The following is a 19,492-nucleotide window of genomic DNA, read 5'->3' as shown; positions in this document are numbered from 1 at the left end:
TCTGTGGGGAGAGCCGGGTACCTCTTGCCCTCTGCCTGCCCGGGGCTGCTTCCCACCTGCTGTCAAGGCCAGGAGTGCCTCTCTCTCTACTTTGGAGCCAAAAGTCTCCCTTTGGAAAGCAGAGTACAACCTTACTCTGCAGCTCCTCACCCCAGCTCTTCCACTGACCCTGAGAGCTGCTCATATTAGTACCAGAGGGCATCTGTGCTCAGCTCGCTGCCCCCGCATCCAGCTACGGTGCTGACCCGGCACTCGGGGCAGCTGGGCAAGCCCCCTCCTGCCCTACCATCCCCTCAGCTGGGCTGCCCTCCAGCAGGATCTTGGGATCATGAAGTCAGCCGGAGCAGGAAACCATATCAGAGCCACCTCCACGGGGAGCAGCAGGAGAGCTCATTACTGGGCAATACCTACCTGTTGCAACCACGTTAACAGGCTTGTTTTCAGCAGTCAGAGCTGAGGATCAAAAAGCTGCAGACCTATTCAAGCCCTCTGCACAGGGAGCCGTGGAGGAAGGAGTGTAAGGATACAAAGGCCAAGCAGCAGGGGCTCCCGGCGCTGTCTGCATTAGGGGCTGAGCTTAAGAGCTGCTGGCCAGGCGCTTTCCTGGATCCTTGTCGGTAAATGGATGCTGCTGCATCTCTTAAGAGGCAGCTGCTCTGAGTCACGGCGGGTGTCCAGCACTAGCTACGGATGATGGAGGAGGATGCTGCACTGATGGATTGCAGTGCGCCGCGGGGGATGGAAATTAAGGGCTGGGGTTGGTGTGTCGGGGGGGCAATACACTGACCCAGCCATAACCTGAAGCTAGGGCAAGCTGCTGCTGGATCCAAGGGCACTGTGGGGAAACGAGAAATACCTTTATCCCGGGGTAACCTCCTGGCACGTATGCACCCTATTAGGTTACTTCGGCCCAAGGCAAGCCAACTCTCCTGCCACGTAGCAGCACCCAGGCATGGACCGGCTTTGTATTAGGGAGTAAATTTGGAGTCTTGGTGGAGGGGATACATGGGGGCAGGGCAACAGCGCATCACTCACCTCGAACCTGGCAGGAACAGGTGGGGCAGCGCTGCAGCCTGGGGGTGGATTTTGGAGGCCTGGTCTCCACAATGTGCTCTTAAGCAGCAGCTCTAGGGTGCAGCCCCCCACAAGCACAACCAGGGCATCAAGCCAGCAGTGTAAGCATGCTTCCTTGGAGCACCCTGCCTTTGTAGTGCTTTACCCCCTGCCCGTGCCAGCAGACCCACCTGGGCTAGCTCCTTCTCACACCCTGCAGCAAAACTGCTCCTGTCGGAGCCTGAAAACAGGAGGATCAAAAACAAGACAGGATGGGTGAGCTGGGGGAATCGGCCCCGGAGGGGCTTGAACACCATTGCATTGATCTGCCGAGTCTGATTGTCTCAGCCCCCGAAGAGGCCGACTGCCAAGATGAATTGGCACGTCGGCCCCCGCCAGATGCACGCAAGCATGTTCCTGGCTCCTCTGCAGCTCCGCCGGGCTGCATCGAAGGAGCTGGCGGGTGACTCAGAGCAGCCGCACGGGCTTGCGGACAGCCGCGGGCACGAGGCTTCTTAGGGAGCCATGGCAGGGGCTGTTACTGCCGGACTCGAAGCTGCAGCCCCAGCCTGTAATGTGGCCCAGACCAGCACATGTTTGAGCCAGGAGCAACCTCCACACCTGTGTGTGTGGACATGCATCAGGAACAAGGCTGCTTTAAAGGAGCGGGGTCTTAGTAAATGCACTCCCTTCCGCTCCACGGAGGATCGTGGCTGCATCGCTTCCCTTACCGTGGGATAGAAGCAGGCATGCAGCGGCTACACCACATCAGCTCCTGAGCAGTAAGTCTCATCCCCATCTGATGGTGGACTTGTACATCTGTCCAGGCCCTATGAGAGAGACAGACAGTGGATTGTCTTTACTGCTTATGCTCTCTCTCTGTCTCCATTTGGCCCTGACTACCTCCCCAGCATCCTCCCGGGATGCTTTGCTGGTTCTAGCATAGGCGCAGCAAGGGTCCCACAGCATTTCCAGGATGCTTTAGGGCCCCAGCGTGCTTGGAGCTGTACAGTGCCGCTCATCCCACGATGCCTCCAGAGCTACAAGAGGCCTGCCCAGGGCTCGGGCACTAGGTCTTACTGCGATGACCCAGCGTTGAGCACGTCCTGACAAGGCTGCTAGGTTCATAGAGACACCATACCCATACTTAGTCGACGAGGGAGCCCCTGTCTGACCCACTCTCCTGCTCCAGGGTAGCTGCACGCTGGCTGCAGCTTTGCAACTTGCCCGGCAAAGCCCTCCGGGAACCAGAAGATTGGGGTAACCCTGCCGGGGTGTAGGGCAGCACCCTTGCCTCTTGTGGAGGGATTTGCATGGTAAGCAATGCACGAGAGCTCAGTGCTGGAGCCAGAGCTGAGCCCAGGAAAGAAAGCTTGCAATGAACTCACGCACCCAGAGCCAAACCTTGCCCCACCCCAAAGGGCCAAGCAGTTTGGTGTGATGAGGAATGAGGAAGGCGGAGAAGGGAGCCCTTAAGCTGGAAAAGCCGTACCTTCTCTGCACAGCTCCTTCCCATCCCAATCTGCCCATCGTCCCGCTAGCAAACCCACCACCCCACAAGCTTTTGCTCACTGTCTTTGATGCCACTCCAGCCATCAAATGCCTGGGAAGGTTACAACGCAGGCTCCTCTCCTCTCCTCTCCTCTCCTCTCCTCTCCTCTCCTCTCCTCTCCATCCCTGCAGGAAGCAAGCAGCAAAGTCTGGAGGGGCTGCAATCAGCTGCTTTGATTGCACCGAACAGGGGGCATTTTTGGTGGCAGGGGTGTGGGGTGCCCAAAACCTTAAAGAATTGCCGATGCCCGGAGGGGTGCATGATCAGTCCTGCACCCTGGTGAGGGTGTGCCCTTGGGACCCCCACTATGCATCACCCTGGCCATTATCTGCTGGCAGGGACAGTTGCTGATACAGGGGGACTTTGGTCCTGGTGACAAACTCCAGCAAAAGAACAAGCATCAACAGGCCATGAGCTTTGAGGGATGAGTCTGCCTGCACCTCGGCCTCTATTTTTGCACACGTGCTCCCACCCACACAGAGACAGATGCAATTCCCCTGCAGACACAACGCCTGAGACTGCGTTTTAATACCTCTGTGCTTGCCAACACCTGTATGCTGGATGGATGCACAATCCCAGTGGTTGCACACACAACTTCCCAGCTCCATGCCTTGCAAAAGAAGAGGCCCAAGGCAGCTGTCATTTTTGCTCGTGGGCTGTTGTAGAAACCTGGGCTCTGCCTCGGTTGCCTGTTCATACCTCTTGGACAAGCTCTTAAGGGGCATGGAGTGGTTTGGATGGTGCTAGGCCATAGTTACGCTAAATTATAGGCAGCTACGCTGTTGACAAGGGGGAGAAAGGGGCCTGGTGATCACTGGATGATCCGAAAAGAAAGGGAAAATATGCACTCATGAGCAAAAAGGCACTGAAAGGAACGTGAAAAGAGCAGCCGAAAAGCTGGAGGGTGAACGTAGCAGGTTAAAAACTCACTCGTGAACCGGAGATCACATGAACCGAAGTGCAGGTGGGCACACTTTGCAAGTGAAACAAGTCGAGATGAACATCTCGACACAGAGGGAGTTAAGATTGCACAAGATGGGGGCACCCAAGAATAAATACAGGGGTCGGGAGACCTGGCCTCAGAGAGACCTAGGGGAGCATGACGGGCAGATCCTTGGAGAGCCCTACTGTGCCATGCAAAGGCACGCATTGTGCTTGGGCAACTCGGTGCACTGCGCTCTCTTCCCATGTGAGTACCTGACAAGCAGCGCTTTGTGGCCTTGACCTTCGTCACACCATGTCACACATGGGGGTGAGACGGCTAGGACCCCCTTACAATCCTCCTTGCATTAACAGCCCAGCAGGAACACAGCGACACGTAGGCTTTGAACAGGTGCAACAGACCCACCTAAACACTGGGCTCGTCTCAAACCTACCAGGGACTGAAGTTTGGATCAGACAGACCCTAGCAATGCACTCATCCTTATGCTAAGGGCTGGAATAACAGCAATCCCTTGCACGGTGAGTCCCCACCAGGCTGGCTGCCTCTTAGAGAAGCAAAGGGGAGAAGCCACCGCATTTGTGGGGTGGGGGAAACTGGGTTTCACAGGCTGGGCACTGGCAGAGATGGGAAGTGGGCTCCTTGCTGTCTCAGTGCCGTGGTTTATGGGCACTCAGCAGCTCTGGGGATACTTCCCAAGCTGCTCAGGCCTGGCTTTGTCTCTGCTGATGATACCATCCATTGCCACGGCTGATACAACCATGGAGGTTCTTACTGGCTGCCCCAGTGCAGAGTTGGGGGCTATATTCCTCTCCCAGCAGCTGTCTGTAGGAGCAAGGGGAGGGTGGAGATCAGCATTGGCATCTGAGCCTGGGAGCAACACTTACTGACACAATGATGGGCAGACTCTGCAGTCTCCCCTCCGTCAGTCTGTGCCATCAGGGGACCTCCATTATTCAAGCCACCCGGGGAAAAAAGCAGAGGGGAGAAACCCAGTTCAGATCAGTATCCCTGGCTCCAGCCCTTTTAATGGAGTCCACTGGGGTCGGGAGTGTGGGGCCGGGGAGGGGAGCTCAGGCATCCCCAAAGGGACATATGAGCAGAGCTGTTCCCAGCTGCCAGTAATAACAAGGAAGCCAAAGGGGAAACTGAGGCACAACCAGGTTAGAGTGAGTTGCCTAAGGCTATGCTGTGAGTCAGTGGCAGAGCTAGGGCTAGGACACAGGTCTTCCTGTGCCCCCAACCTGGCCCTGAGGCCTGCTGCCCCTGCAAGGAAGAGGGCAGAGCAAGGCCAGGGCACAGGTGTGGCCCCCTGGGCCCAGACACACGCGGCCCCTCTCTGCTGCAGGGACTGGAGGGGACGAATGCACCCTTGAGACCTTGCCCAGAGACCACGCCACCCGATAGGCACCACATCCACTCCCCTCCTTGCACCCTTAACCCCTGGGCTCCTCCAGCCCTTCAGAGAAGCCAGGTATGCCCCCAAGAAAGCAGGAAAAGAAGCTGTCTGTGTCCCCTGACACCCTCCCTTCCTAGAGCACCCCAGCCTTACCTCTCCTTGCTGCTGCCAGGCTCCTCTCCAGGGCAGCAGCCTGGGGTAGGGGCAGTACCATGCTACCCCATGCCTGTCTCACCTGGGCTCTGGCTTAAAGGCACAGGGCCAGTAGGGCTGAAGGATCCCATCTGTATTGCTCTTCTGTGCTAGGAGGAGGAGGAGTAGATGGGTTTGGGCAGCTCGGAGGGTACCAAGCCTGCCTGGTGGGGTGCAGGGTGCATGGGGTCACCTGCGCCACTGCAGCTGGGAGAGGATGGTGCTGCCATGCACCAAGCCCCTCCTTGGGGCAATGCATTGCTGCTGGGATCCAGTGATGGGTTGTGGGGGGGAATGGAGGGGCTGCCAATGTCTTTGCAAGGACAAACAACCCCCTCCCCCCCATATAAAAGCCCTCGGAGAGCTGCAGCTGCTGCTCCTGCCATGCCGAGACTGTAGCTAATGCGCCCTAGCGCCATTCATTACCCTGCTAATTAGCAAGCAATCAGAGTTGCCCTGGTGTGACAATGTCACTGGCGCTAATTGAGGTCAGTGGGCACTGCCACTTGCTCTGGGAAGCATAGGGAACCGGGCCCCGTTGCAGGGGCATCTCTGGCTAGGATACAGCTAAGTGGGGAGGCAAGCAGGCTTCCTGCAAGGGGCTAGGTGGGAGGTTGCATGACTCCTCTGTGGCTTTAACCCACCTGCTTTCCCTCCTGCTATGTCCGCATCCCTTCCCCCAGAAGCACAGGGGCACGTGGGCCCTGGCCGGACCCCCACCCCTAGCGCAGGTTATTGAGCCCCTGCTCCCTTTGCTGCAATCCTGCTCCAGACCAGGTCGCTGGGGCTGTGCCATCCAAGCAGAGCTCCCTCAGCTTCCCTGGGAAAGGGGTCCTGGCCCCCACCCTGGGCCAAGGTATGGTGTGCATCCCCAGGCAGGGTCCCCCACAGCCTGGGAGAGAGCAATGGCGACATCCCCACGAGAGACCCCCAATGTCTTGTAACAACGGGCAGCAGAGACAAGGGCTTTGAGGGGGCTTTGGAAGCACCACGTCTCTGCTGCAGATGGATGAGGCCCAGCTGAGCATCTGGCTGCCACATCTGGGAGCCGGGGGGAGCTGTACCAGCCTGCCAATGCTCCAGCCCCATCTCCTGCCTGCCAGCTGGCAGGCACCTCGTTTATGGCGCGGCAGTACCGATCACGCGCACAGCCCATCTGCTGCCTGTGCTGCTGCTATGTACACACCCGGGTGCAAGAAGGAGGCAGGGAGCAGGGGGGGCATCCATGCACGCCCTGTCGGCACCCATGGCAGGGCAGATGCTGAGGCTGGTCCTTGTGCTGCATCCATCCCTGCGGCATCTGAGCCCCCAAGCTCCTGGCTGGCTCACAGGGGTGATCCTGTGAGTGCTGGGTGCTGGAAGCATGAGCTGCTGCGTGGGGACTGCATGCCTGTGCACCTGCTGCAGGGGGGAGCCGGCTGCGGAGCAGGGTACCAGGCAGCTGCAAAGCTGGGCTCCATTTATTTAGTTCTCCAAGCCTGAGCGATGCACCAGCTCTGCTATCCCAGACTCCCCCCAGCCCCTTCCTTCCCCCAGCCAGGTCCCTCCGTGCCCTGGCACCCAGGTCCCCGCAAGCAAAGGGGCTCTCAGGGGTGCCACCCAGTCCCGCTCCACAGCCACGATGCCATCCCGGACGGCCATGGCCACCTGGCAGCACAGGGCCACGGCCAGCTGATCCCGGTGGGGCTTGGCCAGGCCCTGCCCAGCCCTGGCCAGGATGGCGCGTAGGGCGCTCTCTGCCTGGGCGTGCACCTCTGCGGCGAGCTGGGGGACCACGGGTGCTGGCTGGCCTCTCCCCAGCTCCTGCACGGCCGTGGCCAGGATCCGGTGCACGGCTCCGACTGCCTGCTCGTACACGGCTTGCAGCACCGGGCCCGGCGGGGGTGGCTGCGGGGCTGTCGGTGCCTGCGCAGCATCAGGCTCAGCTCTGTCCTCCCGGAGCTGGGTAGAGCGGGCATGAGGCTGGGTCAGCTGCAGCAGGGCCTGCGCGGTGCTCGCCAGCGACTGCTGCAGCGCTGCATGGGCCCGGGATACTGCCCGCAGCTGGGCCTGGTTCTCCGCCATCACCTGCTCCCAGGCTGCCTTCGCTCGAGCCCAGCTGGCCCTCACCTCCTCCCAGCCCGTCCAGCTCTGCCCTGTGGTCTCTTGGCTTGGGGTCTTCATCTGCACCTAGGGGAGAAAAGAAGCATGAGACCAGGTCCCTCCTTGAACCTCCTACCCCCGCCAAGTTTGGGCACTTTGGTTTCAGGGTCACCCATGCAGCCCCTGGCATCGCTCTCAATGCACTGATGCACCCCCGGAGCATGCTGCCACCCAGACCCGGGTGCCCTGGTGTGGGGCTGGGGTCTGCAGGACAGCAGCACTGCAGGGACCAGGGTGGCAGGGTTTCATCGGGGTTCCCCACCAGCCTGGCTTTTGCCGTGGCATCGCTCACCTGGCCCATCACGGCCGCCAGCTCAGCCTGCACTGTCTTCAGCTCGGCTTGAGTCTTTGCATGGCTGGTGCTCAGCCTGGCCCTGGCAGCGCGCAGCTGGCCCTGCACGCGGCCCAACCTGGCCGTCACGCTCCGGTCCGTGGTGGCCATGCCTAGGGAGCAGGGCACCGAGGGTTGCATCGTCTGCATGGTTCACGCGGATCCAGCAACGACAGCCCATCTCCCCAGGATGCCCGGGCAGGGGCTCATGGCCCGTCCATGCCAGCCCTCCCAGGTGGGCAGCACTGCAAGGGCAACCTTGGAGAAGCCCTTGGTTAGATCTCAGCAGGGCAGGAGGGTGCAGCATGGGGTTGGGAGTGGGGGTTTGGCTGCCCCCATGGGGACAGCTGGCACAGTATTTGCTCGCCCATGGGGGCACATCCAGGGCATGGGGGCTCCCAGGGACCGGTAAGAGGTGTCTGGTGCCTACCGCAGGGTTGTGCCAGGACCTCCAAGCCGCCTTGGCTTGTCCCAGGGCCACTCAGCCCCCAGCCCCAGCCCAGCCAGGACCCCCTCCCCGGTCCAGCCCATGCTTCCAGAACCTTCCCTTGCCCGCTGTGACATCAGCGCCACGGGGTCCCGTTGCAGCTGAGGTCACAGTCGCGTCATGCACTTGTGTCCAGGTTCTGCCTCTGGGGAACTGGACGCCTGGGTTTTCCTCCCCACCATCAGGGTCTTACCTGCAGCCTCTCTGCCTGGCCCGCTCAGCATCGGGGAGGGTCTCACTCCTGCTTGCTCTGGCTTTGGGCCCAGCTGCTGCCTCAGTTTCCCCCCAACTCTTGGCTAACATCCCAAGAGCTCCCCTTCCCCGGAGGCCCAGGAGCCAGGCTGCTCCCCTGGCCCCTCAGCATGGAGGTGACCTGATGGAAGGATTCCCCCCCAGCCAGGCCTGCAGCCCCTTGCAGCCAGAGAGCATGGAGAAGCCCAGTGGGGCAAGGAGCTTTGCTGTCTGCTCCCTGCCTCCCAGGGCAGAGCATGACCAGACCGGGGGGCAGCATCTGCAGAGAGGGAAAGCCAGGCTGGGATGGAGAAGACTGCTGCTCCCTGCCAGAGGCTCTTTGGCCCCAGCAGGAAATCCCTCCTTGCAGTCGCAGGCAGAGGGAACGTCCCATCCCGTGTACAAGAGCCCAGAGGAGCCCACCGCCAGGCGGTCAGGGCACTTACCAGGTCCCAGCAGGGACTCGAACCGGCATCTCTCCGGTCCCCCCTGCCCTGGGGCTCCGTTCACACCCCTCTCCCGCAGGCTCTGGAGGGGGCAGATAGCAAGAGCCCCCACCCTGGAGCCCGGCCTCCCCTTCATCACCGTGGCAGACCATGGCCAGGAGGAGATGCAGCCATAGGGGTTGTGCCAGGGAGTGCCCATGCCAGTCGGGGGGGCGGAGAGCAGGGCACCCCCAGGCTGTAACCCTCCAGCCCAGGGTGCAGGGATGGCCACGCCAAGCAGACACAGACCCCAGACACCTGCTGCAACCTCCGGCACCCGTCTGCCTGCCTGGGACTGATGGGGGGCAGCTTCCCGGCATGCCTAGCACAGCGCGGCTGGGCCGGGGGCATGGAGAGTGCTGCCCCGTGGATGGGGTGATCTCCCCCCAGCTCAGGGTGGGCAGCACACCCCCGCCCCAGAGCCACGGGCTGTCTCGTGAGAACCACGTGCCACATTGCCAGGGCATCCCTCCGGCACGGGCACCTCCAGCTGCATTCAGGCCGGCTCCATGCTGCTCTCTGGAGCCAGGAGCATGAGTAGCCCAGGGTGGGGGGGTCCCGGTCCCCTCCCCTGCAGCGGCGTGGCACAGGGACACGGTGAGGCACGGCGCTCGGAGACGCATTTATTTATGTACACGCTGATACACGCGGTCCCACGGGCGGGCAGCGCGCGCGGCCTCAGTGCTCTCGCGTTTCTCAGTCCAGTCCGTAGCGGCTCTACACAACCCCCACCCCCAAACACCAGCTTGGTGGGATCAGGGGGGAGAGACGGACACATGCACACATTTCAGGAACCCCATGGACACCCCCTGGTGCAAGCCACACGTGCACATGTATGCGTGTCCCTCTGAGCTGCTTGGCTTGCACCCGTGTAGTGCAATCGCCCTCTCCAGCTGCAACCCCCCTTTATGTTGGGGGGGTGGGGTGGGCAGGGCTTGGGGGGAGTCCTGTGTGCCCACGGGGCCTTGGAGACCCCGTGGCTGCAGCGGGCACAGGGGCGAGGGGCTGGGCCCATGCTGAGGGCATCCCAGCAGGCAGGTGGGGAACGGGGCAGCCCCGTGGCTCTACTTGACGTGCTCGGCGGCGTGGGAGGAGCAGTAATACTTCTTGTGGGCGATGAAGGTGGAGAGGCTGCTGAACTTGATGTTGCAGAGGCGGCAGTACCGGTGGTTGCCGTTGGGCACCGGGCCGGGCAGGGCCTTGGCGGGGGGCGTCTGCACTCTCTTGTCCGTGTACCCTGGTGGCGTGGGGGGCTGCAGGCCGGCGTCCCTCAGGGCTTCAGGCACTGGCGAGAGGGTCAGGGGGGCGGAGGGCGAGCCGGCGGGCAGTGGGCTGCCGTTGGCGGAGGCCGCCGGCTCCTTGCCGTTGAAGCTGTCCTTGCGCAGCCGGGCAGGGGGCTGCGGCGGGGAGCCAGCGGGCAGTGGCGGGGGCAAGCCAGCGTCCGGGGTGCAGCCACCCGGTGTCCTGGCGCCCGCTTGCAGTGCAGTCTCGGGTGGCCCGTGGCCGGCCACTGACTTGGCCACGAAGAGCCCGTGGGCGCTGCGGAAGTGCTCGATGAGGTCCCCCTTGACGGCCCCGTTGAGCGGGCAGTAGGGGCAGACGGACAGGGGCCCCTTGGCACCGGGCAGGGGCACGGCCTTGGTACCGGCGTAGCGTTGCAGCGAGTCCAAGCCGGGGTAGGCGGCCGGCAGGGCCAGGGGCTTGGCACCGGGGCTCGGCGCAGCCTTCTCCAGCTTGACGCGCACGCCCTCGGGCTCTTCGGGCGGCAGGTCGGGGCTGCTCCGGGCTTTGAGCAGGGCTGGTGCGGCGCCCTTCATCTTCTGCAGCTGCTCCAGGGCCCCGGCTTGCAGCGGCGTGGCGGGGCAGTAGTACTTCTTGTGTGCCAGGTAGCCGTCCAGGCTGTGGAAGCTGATGCGGCACGCCGTGCACTCGTGGTAGTCGGCCAGGGGCAGCAGCGAGGCGGGCAGCATCTCGCCCTGCCGCCGTGGCTTCTTGCTCAGGTCGATGGGGCCCTCAGCATCCGGGCTGGAGCTGGGCGACGGCGCCTTGGCAGCGAGGAGAGCGGGTGGCAGTGCGGTCCCCGCCGGCGGCTCGGCGGGGGGCAGCTCGGGCAGGCTGTGGGCAGGGCTGGGGGCACCGTGGATCTCGTAGAGCTTGCGGCGCTTGCGGGTGCGGACGGGCTGGGGCAGGAAGGGCCCCTTGGCAGTGCTGGGCCGGCGCAGTGGGGGGTCGTGGCGCGAGGCGCAGTAGAAACGCTTGTGCACCACGTAGGTCTCGTGGCGGCTGAAGCGGATGTTGCACGCCTCGCACAGCGTCCGGCTGGGGTCCTCCTCCGCCTCATCCACTGAGCTGCTGGGGCTCGGGCTGCCCTCGCTCGCCCGCCCGGCCCCGTCCGCCTCAGGCGAGCCCCCGGCTTTGGCACTGCCACCGCTCCCTTCCTCCACCTTGGCCTCTGGGGTGGGCACGGGTGGTGTGGCGCCCCGCTCGGCCTCTGCCTCGGGCGCGGGCAGGGGCAGGCTGTCGGGTGGCGGGGGCGAGAGCAGAGCAGGGCCCTTGGGGGCAGGCGGCGGTGGGGCCTTGGGCTTGCGGGCACCGGGGGGGCTGTCCTCGGACAGGTGGCGGCTGGAGCAGTAGAGGCGCTTGTGCACGTAGTAGTTGTTGATGTTGTTGAAGGTGATCTCACACTCGAAGCAGGTGGCGCCTTTGGGCACCGGCGCGCCGGGGAAGAGGCTGGCCGGTCCTGCCGCACCCTGCCCCTGCTTCAGCCGGCTGTGCACCAGCTCCGACATCTTGGCCAGGATCTCCGAGGCCTGCGGCACCACGGCTGCCTCGTGGCCAAAGACGTACTGGGGCAGGAAGACCGTGCCACCCGCTGCCGGCTCGCTGGGCACCGGGCTGGACCCGGGAGTGGGGCTGGCCAGCTCCGACTTCACCTTGGTCGAGGGCAGGCTGCGCGGGGAAGATGCCCGGGACGAGGTATCTGGATCCATCCCCGGGCTGGCATCCCCCTTGGCGCCCTCGGTCTCGCCCGCAGGGCTGTCCAGTGGCTCCTCCTTGACCCTGATGGAGGGCACAGCTTCGCTCGAAGTCGAGGAGCAGGAGGAGGAGGACGAGGTGCCCTCCCCATGGGGAGTCCTGGCTTCGCCGTTGGGCGTCTCGTCGGCCTGGGTGCGGGCTGGGGAATCCGGGCACGGCAGGGGCTGGGCGGCTCTGGGCTCGGCGCCCCCCAGACCGGCGGGCAGCGGGCCGTGCCGTGCCACGTGCTGCTGCAGCCCAACCAGGCCGTCCGCCACGAACCCGCATAGGCTGCACTTCAGGGTAGGGGTGGCGCCCGGCTGGCTCAGACCTGTGGGCAGAGGGTATGGGGTTAGTGATGCAGGGGACCCCCCTCCTGTCCCACGCTGCCTGCTTGGGGTCCATATAGTCCGGAGATCCACCGCAGCAGCCTCCTCCGGGCCTCTCCGTGCCCCAGCACTGGGGCAGTGCATGCAGGATCCTGCCCACTCCCATGCGGAGCATCAGGCATTAAGGTGCCCGATGCATGCCCCCCCGGGCAGCTGCTGCTTTCTTGCAACAGAGGTCAAGGCCACTGATCCTTCCTCTGCCAGGGACCGCTGGGGCCATGGGCAACTCACCAGGTGCGAGGGGCTTGGCGGCAGGGAGCCCCGGCCCAGGGGAATACACCTCGCCCTTGGAGCCCGGCTGGCAGATCATGTGGTTGGTGACGAGGTGGCTGTAGAGGATGTCCCGCGTGGTGGAGATGAAGCCGCAGCTGTGGCACACGCCTGGCAAGGGGCAGCGAGAGGGAGAGCTGGAAAGGAGACGTCAAGGGGCGCGCGCCAGCACTGGCGTCCTGCCCGCTCCGCTCCGCAGGCAGGGACCCGGCTCGGGACCGAAGGGCCAGCTGGGCGTGAATGGGAGACCCCCTGCTCCCACCCAGCTGGGCTCCCTCTGCCCACCCCCATCCACACACCCACCATTCAGTGTGTCCGTGTGCACCTTGAGGTGCCGCTCGCAGTTGGCCTTGGTGGTGAAGGCAGACAGGCAGATCAGGCACACAAACGGCCTCTCTCCTGCAAGACAGGCACACGGACGAGTGACGACAGGGCACAGCACGTGCTGCACCTCCCTCTGTGTTCAGGCCTGGGGGCTAAGGTTGAAGGCTCCCCTGGGCCTTGCATGGCTAAGACATGCGAGTCCCTAAAGCAGCCACATGCAATAGATCCAGCCACCCTGGCACCAGAGAGGTAGGCACAGGGTCCTGGCATGGGGGAGGACTGGAGCAGATGGAGAAAATGCACCAGAAGCTGCATCTTGGCACCGCCACCCCCTGCCCCGTACCGCTGTGGCTGCGCATGTGGATCTCCAGGGAGCTGGCGCTGGGGCAGCTCTTCTTGCACTGGGGGAAGGGGCAGACGCGCTCGTTGGGGTAGGTCTCCTTGGGCTTCTCGTCGGCGGCGGGCGAGGCGGAGCTCTGCCGGCTGGCGCAGTAGTACATGAGGTGGGCTTGCAGGTTGCGCTCGCTGCGGTACCAGATCCCGCAGTCCTTGCAGGGGAAGACGTCCTCTGCGGGGGGGAGACAGGGCAGGAGGCATTAGCCAGGCTGGGATAGACTCCCCCCACCCTCATGCAGGTGCTGATGATGCCCCGATCTGGGAGAAGGGAACAGGAGGAGCATGGGGTGGGGCGAGATGCAGCCAGGACCTCTCCTGCTGCGGGCGGCATCCCCACCCTTGGCCACCCTGGGGGAAACTGAGGCACGGGGAGGCCGGCCGGCAAGCAGGACCTGCTCCTCCCCAGAGCCAGCAGCCAGGGCTGATCCCACGGCACAGGCAGGACCCCGTCTTACTGTTCACGACGGCCGTGGCCAGGATGGCAGCCATGCCAGCCTGCTGGGGCAGGAGCTGGATGTCGGAGTGCAGCGTGGCCGGGTACGGGACGTCGCCGGGCTCGGGCTTCACAGTGTGGTTGGGGATGGCCTGCGGTTCGGTCATCACGATGGCACTCAGCGGCTCGCCCTCCCGCACGGCTTGCGTGGTCTTGCACCAGATGCCTTCATCTGTGGAGGCAACGGGGGAAGGATCAGGGGGGCACTGGATGCCAGGACCCCCCTTTCCCAGCCTGCACACACGCGCCCTGCTGCCAGCCGCGCTCCAGAAACAGGCGAAGGGCTGGTGATGGGTGTCCCGAGGACCCTGTAGCATCTCCTTGAAGGAGGCTCCACCTGCGACACAGAGCCAGCAGATCCGGAGCGGCTGCCTGTCCCCTGCCTCCCATCCCCGGGCCAGCCGGGAGGTGGCAGTGTCAGCCCGTGCTTTGGGCTGAGCTCTTCGATCAGCTGCTCCCGGCTCTGGAGGATGCTGGAGCAGGCTCATGAAATCAGCCACCACCTCCTCCTGCACCCACTGCCGCCCTGGGAAGGAGGTTTCTGGGGCAAGGCAGCGGATGCCACTGTCCCTCGCACCCATGCTGGCATCATAACGGCCCTGACAGATGGGTACCAACCCTTCCTGTAGATCACCGCGTTGGCCTCGGCTTCGGTGGACACCAGGGGCAGGTGGGACAGCCAGCAGTGCTCGTCTCCCAGGATCAGGGTCACCGGTGGGTTCTGTCAACAGCAGAAGAGGGTGAGGGTGATGGCAGGCGGGCGGCAGGGCAATGCCTGGGTCCATGTGTGCCTGGCATGGGGGGAGATGGGGTGGGCCAAGAGCAGGCAGGGCCCACCCGTCCCAAATCGGCTGCACGAGGCATACATGCATGCACACCAGGCACCCCCTCTGCAAGGGAGCTGCACTGCACGAACCCCCACGGCTAGCGGAGCAGGTGCCAGGCTGGATGCTCCCAGCGCTGGTGGGTGACAGTGTCACGGCAAGGAGAGCGCTCATCCCTGCCTCTGCTGCACTCGGGGTGAACAGCCAGCACCGTCCCATCTCCTTGCACCCATGATCCCCTCCCGGCTGCTCCCGCCCCACCCAGCAGCGCCCGGGGCTGGAGACAACGGAGCTCGGCCACCCCATCCGACACCGTCCCGTTGCACTGCAAGCCGGATGCCTGCCCAGCCTTGCTGCAATGCAATGTATGTGCAGGCATGTGTGTGTAAATGCACAGGTGCACAAGGGGAAAAGGATGCTGTGGATGCAGCTCCTGCCAGGGGAGAGCAGGGCACGAGCAGGGCAACAGTCACCACTGCTGGAAGCTGCTCCCGTGCTGCCCTCCCCATCCCACTGCCCGGCCCTGGGCTCTGACCTGTGCTGCCTTCCTGCGCCATTAATGAATATTAATGAGCAGAAGAGGGGAAAAAAAATTAATCTGCCAGCTCCTGGGCTGGTGGCAGCGGGAACGACAGAATTTCATTACGGCTCCCAACAGCTCTAAACCCTCTGACTCTGCCTGACGGGCTCGGGTGGTTCGGGCCTTATCGCTGCCAGGAGCACAGTGCTCCCGGCGTGATAACATACGCACACATGCATGCACAGACATGCAGACATGCTCAGGCAGATGCACACAAGCTCAGGCACTTGCATGCATATGCATACTTAAGTGTACACAGACACACACGCATACACCCCCCCATATGCACGCACATATGCACACTCAGACATATGGGCACATAGACACATCCTCACAGAAGCACACGTGGACACACACACAGACATGCTCACAGGCACATGCACACATGTTCAGACTCATGCATGTACACACAGCCATACGTGTATGCTTGTTCACCGCACACTTGCATACAAAGTTTGCAGACTTTTGCACACACCTGCACTCATATACATGCACTCTCACATGCTTGTACATCCAGACACCCATACTCACACATGCTTCTACACGCAGGCACCCGCACTCCCACATGCTTGTACATCCACACAGGCACCCACGCTCCCACATGCTTGTAAATGCAAACACCCGCACTTGCACACACACTTGCTGATGGCACAGGACTGATCTTTTTTGGCATATAACTCTGGGGAGCAAAAAGACCTATGGAGCCTGCTGATGGTCTAAAGCACAACGCCTCCCCCGCCACAACGTGCAACAGCCTGTGCATAGCAAGGTCAGGGTCGGGATGCGGGGGCTGGAAACAGGGCTCTCCCAGCCGTGGGCTGTATGGAGAAGTGCAGCCTGTGTGCAGCATGGGGGTACATGCAGCGGTGGTGAAGGCCAGTGCAGGGCCCATGTCCTAGCCATGCCAGCTCCAGCACTGGTGCTGGTGGGAGAAAGTGGCTGCCCAGTCTGCTCCCTGCACTCAGCAGAGGTGGGCATTGGTGCCCTGACTCGCTGGATACTCCTGCTGGGGGAATTCATGGGCAAGCAGGACAGGTGGGAGGGCCTGGGGGGCCACGGCATCGCCCCAGAGTGGGGGGCAGGACTCATCCCCTTCTTGCACCCATCCCTGAAAAGCGGCAGGCTCAGCCCAGCCTCTGCGGGTGCTCCCAGCTGGGCTGGGGAGGGGGTGGGCTGGAGCAAAACCTCGCGTGCCCTCCCCTGCACAGCCCGACTCGGCCTCCCCAGCTGGCCAGCGCCTCTGAGAACCCTCCTTGTTCTCCCGGTAACAAAGAGGTCAGTGTCTCGGCTCTGAACCGGGCGCGATAACCATCGGAAACCCTATCTGTGCCGCATCCGCTCGCGCCGTGCTCCCTGGGGCAGGGCTGGCCCCGCGCTCCCGGCTCGCGAACCGCCCCGCGGCTGGTCGGCAACCTTCACCCGGGGCTGCCGGGCGCTTGGGGGGCTGCAGACTCTGGTGCTCCCTTGGCACATAGGCCAGCAGGGTGCTGTGCCAGCTGGAGGGGCAGACCTGGCTGGGTAGGTGCCCCAGTCCAGCCAGGCATTGCCCCTGCATGAGGGGGTTGGCAAAGCTCCCGGGAGGCCAGGATGCTCCTAGCTTAGGCCTCATTGCAGGGCTCGCGTGCACCAGCTTGGGGACAGGGCAGGCAGATTCGGGTCCTTCGGGCAAGTCGGTGGCAGAGACGGGGTGCCATCACTGGTGTTCCCGACTCCCAGCCCTGTGCTCAGCTGGCGGCATCTCTGCCTCCTGGCTGGATGGAGCTCAAGGGGCTATGACTGTTGGGCACGGTCTTGCTCTGCAGCAAATGAGGACCATCTCTTCCTGCCATGGGCCAGCCCTGTGGCCTCCTGGCTCAGAGACTATGAAGGGACAAGGCAGCTTGGGACCCGAGTGAGAGGTACAGCCAGACCCTCGTCCTTGGCGAGGGCAGTGGGTCCCAGGCCCCATCCCTGCCAGGATGGCAGCCTCCCCCTGCATCCTCCTGGCGCGCAGGGGAGGCCAGGCCTTGCTCTTCCTCCTCCTCTTCCCAACAACAAAGGCAAATAGACTGGAGGGCGATAGCGCCTATCAGGGATGGAGCTGCGATTCCTTCCTCAGTTCTCCGGGCAGAGATAGCGCGGGAGGCGAGCGGCAGAGAAAAGCAGGGCTGGAAACCATCAGCGCGGCTCGATAAGGAGCCGCTGAAATGGGAGCAAAAATATTTAGACAATAAATGAAGTATCAGAAAAGCCGCGCATATCTTTAAGGAATCAATCATCCTGTACCGGGTGTCTGGACATACGGCGCCAAAGGAGAGATAGCTGCCGAACTGGGGAGATAAGGGTTAATCAAGGATTTAATTCGGCAAAGATAAACGGGGCCGGAGCTAAGGAAAAAAAAAAGAGACAGAGAGAAGGAGCCAAGACTTTCTGTCTTGCTCTCTCTTGCAAGAACCTAAAGGGAACTGCCTCCAGCTCTCCTTCCCCGACACCCTGCACCTGGGGGATGCACAGCTGAGGCCTGGGAAACTCGGCTCGGCTCAGCCTGGCAGCACCACGTGGACCCAGCCCAAGGCTGGCCAGAGCACGGAGGGGAGGAGCACGTGCAGCCCCGTGCACCCCCGCTTGCCTCCAGACAGGTCCGTGATGGCTTGGGATGCACCGGTCCTGGTCTCCACCCCGCACCAAACCTGCTGCCCCCCCACGGCTCGAGGCTGGACTGATGACCGCTGGAGACTCCTCCAGCCCGACTGCTCTAGGGTTTCCAAAGCACTAAAGATTATATGTCTAGAGTGTGCGTGAGCACACCCGCCCCCATGAAGTTCACACACACGGAAGTACACACCCCATGAAGCAATCACCTATCCCATGAAGCTAACACACCCACCCAGCCGAGTGAACACACACATGCACACAACACACCCATGAAGCTCTTACATACACACACGCAAACAGCAGTGAAGCTGACACGCGCTCACACATCCCTCCATGAAGTGCTCTGTCACACACACATGCACACCCATGAAGTTAACACACACACATGCAAGTACACACCCCATGAAGCCATCACCTACCCCATGAAGCTAACACACATATGTATGTACACCCACCCCTCCACGAAGCTAATGCACACATGTACACATACACACAACACTCCCACGAAGCTTTCGCACATGTACACACCAGTAAAGCTGACACACTCACACGCCTCTCCATGAAGCTCTCACACACACACCCTGACACCCATGAAGCTAACACACACATGCAAGTACATGCTCCATGAAGCACCTCCCCATGAAGCTAAAACACACATGCATGTACATCCACCCATCCAAGTGAACACACACATGCACACAACACACCCATGAAGCTCTTACACAGGCAAACACCAGTGAAGCTGATACCCACTCACACATCCCTCCATGAAGCACTGTCACACACATGTACACTCATGAAGCTAACACACACACACGCAAGTACACACCCCATGAGGCTATCACCCCTCATGAAGCCAACACACATGCATGTACACCCACCCATCCATGAAGCTAACACACACATGTAAGCACACACACCATACCCATGAAGCTCTTGCACATGCACACACCAGTGAAGCTGACACACACTCACACACCCCTCTATGAAGCTCACCCCCCACACCCAAGTACAGTCCTCATGAAGCACCCCTCATTAAGCTAACACACATATGCAGTTACACACAACATACCCATGAAGCTCTCGCACGTACCACTGAAGCTGACAACCACCCCCCCACACGCACCCCTACACCCATGAAGCTCTCACACACACACACACACAGAGCCATGAAATGTTCTCTCTCACACACACCCATTCATGAAGCTCCCACACGCCCACCTCCCATGAAACACACATGCACATCCATGAAGCTCACCCCCATGAAGTGCTCTCTCACACACACACCCATCCATCCATCCAACCAACCACGAAGCTCTCCCACACTCACCTCCTATGAGACTCTCTTACACATGCACACCTATAAAGCTTTCTCTCTCTCTCTCTCTCTCACACACACACACACACACACACACACACACGAAGCTTATCCCGACCCCACAGGCTCCAGACCCCAGACCGGGAGGATCCCCTTGCCCAGCGGCTCTGCTGAGGGCAGCCGCAGTGGACATGCAGAAAGCCTTCAGAGAAGCCTTCCATGCACTGGTGCCCATTGCCCCGTGGCAGACCGGATCCAGAGGCTGCCCTGCCCATGCCCACCTCTCCTCTTTGTGGCAGGTCCAGATGTCCCCTGGTAGGGCACACAAGAAAGGGCGGTGCATGTCCCAGCGGCAGGAGCTGGATGCAGCACTGGCTGCTGTGGTGCAGCCCTAGGGAGCTGCAATGTGCTTTTGCATCGAATTGCAGCCAGGCGCA

The 19,492-nt window shown here is 62.2% G+C and overlaps 1 protein-coding gene across 3 annotated transcripts in view; it reads right to left on the bottom strand.

Moving 5' to 3' along the window:
* Positions 1-9,422: 9,422 nt before the first annotated feature.
* The window catches only part of ZFPM1 (zinc finger protein, FOG family member 1), a 70,270-nt gene continuing 60,200 nt past the window's right edge, over positions 9,423-19,492 (bottom strand). For all 3 annotated transcript variants that reach the window (XM_059713933.1, XM_014607871.3, XM_019491179.2), the window contains 6 exons: positions 14,318-14,420; positions 13,662-13,871; positions 13,154-13,378; positions 12,790-12,885; positions 12,448-12,597; positions 9,423-12,158 (listed from right to left, as the gene is read on the bottom strand). In XM_059713933.1, coding sequence (XP_059569916.1) covers positions 9,877-12,158; positions 12,448-12,597; positions 12,790-12,885; positions 13,154-13,378; positions 13,662-13,871; positions 14,318-14,420 — 3,066 coding nt within the window. In that variant the 3' untranslated portion in view covers positions 9,423-9,876. The remainder of the gene's footprint in view (positions 12,159-12,447; positions 12,598-12,789; positions 12,886-13,153; positions 13,379-13,661; positions 13,872-14,317; positions 14,421-19,492) is intronic.

Source organism: Alligator mississippiensis, chromosome 10, assembly GCF_030867095.1.
Source record: "Alligator mississippiensis isolate rAllMis1 chromosome 10, rAllMis1, whole genome shotgun sequence".
Lineage (NCBI taxonomy): Eukaryota > Metazoa > Chordata > Crocodylia > Alligatoridae > Alligator > Alligator mississippiensis.
This window is presented reverse-complemented; position numbering and strand designations above follow the sequence as displayed.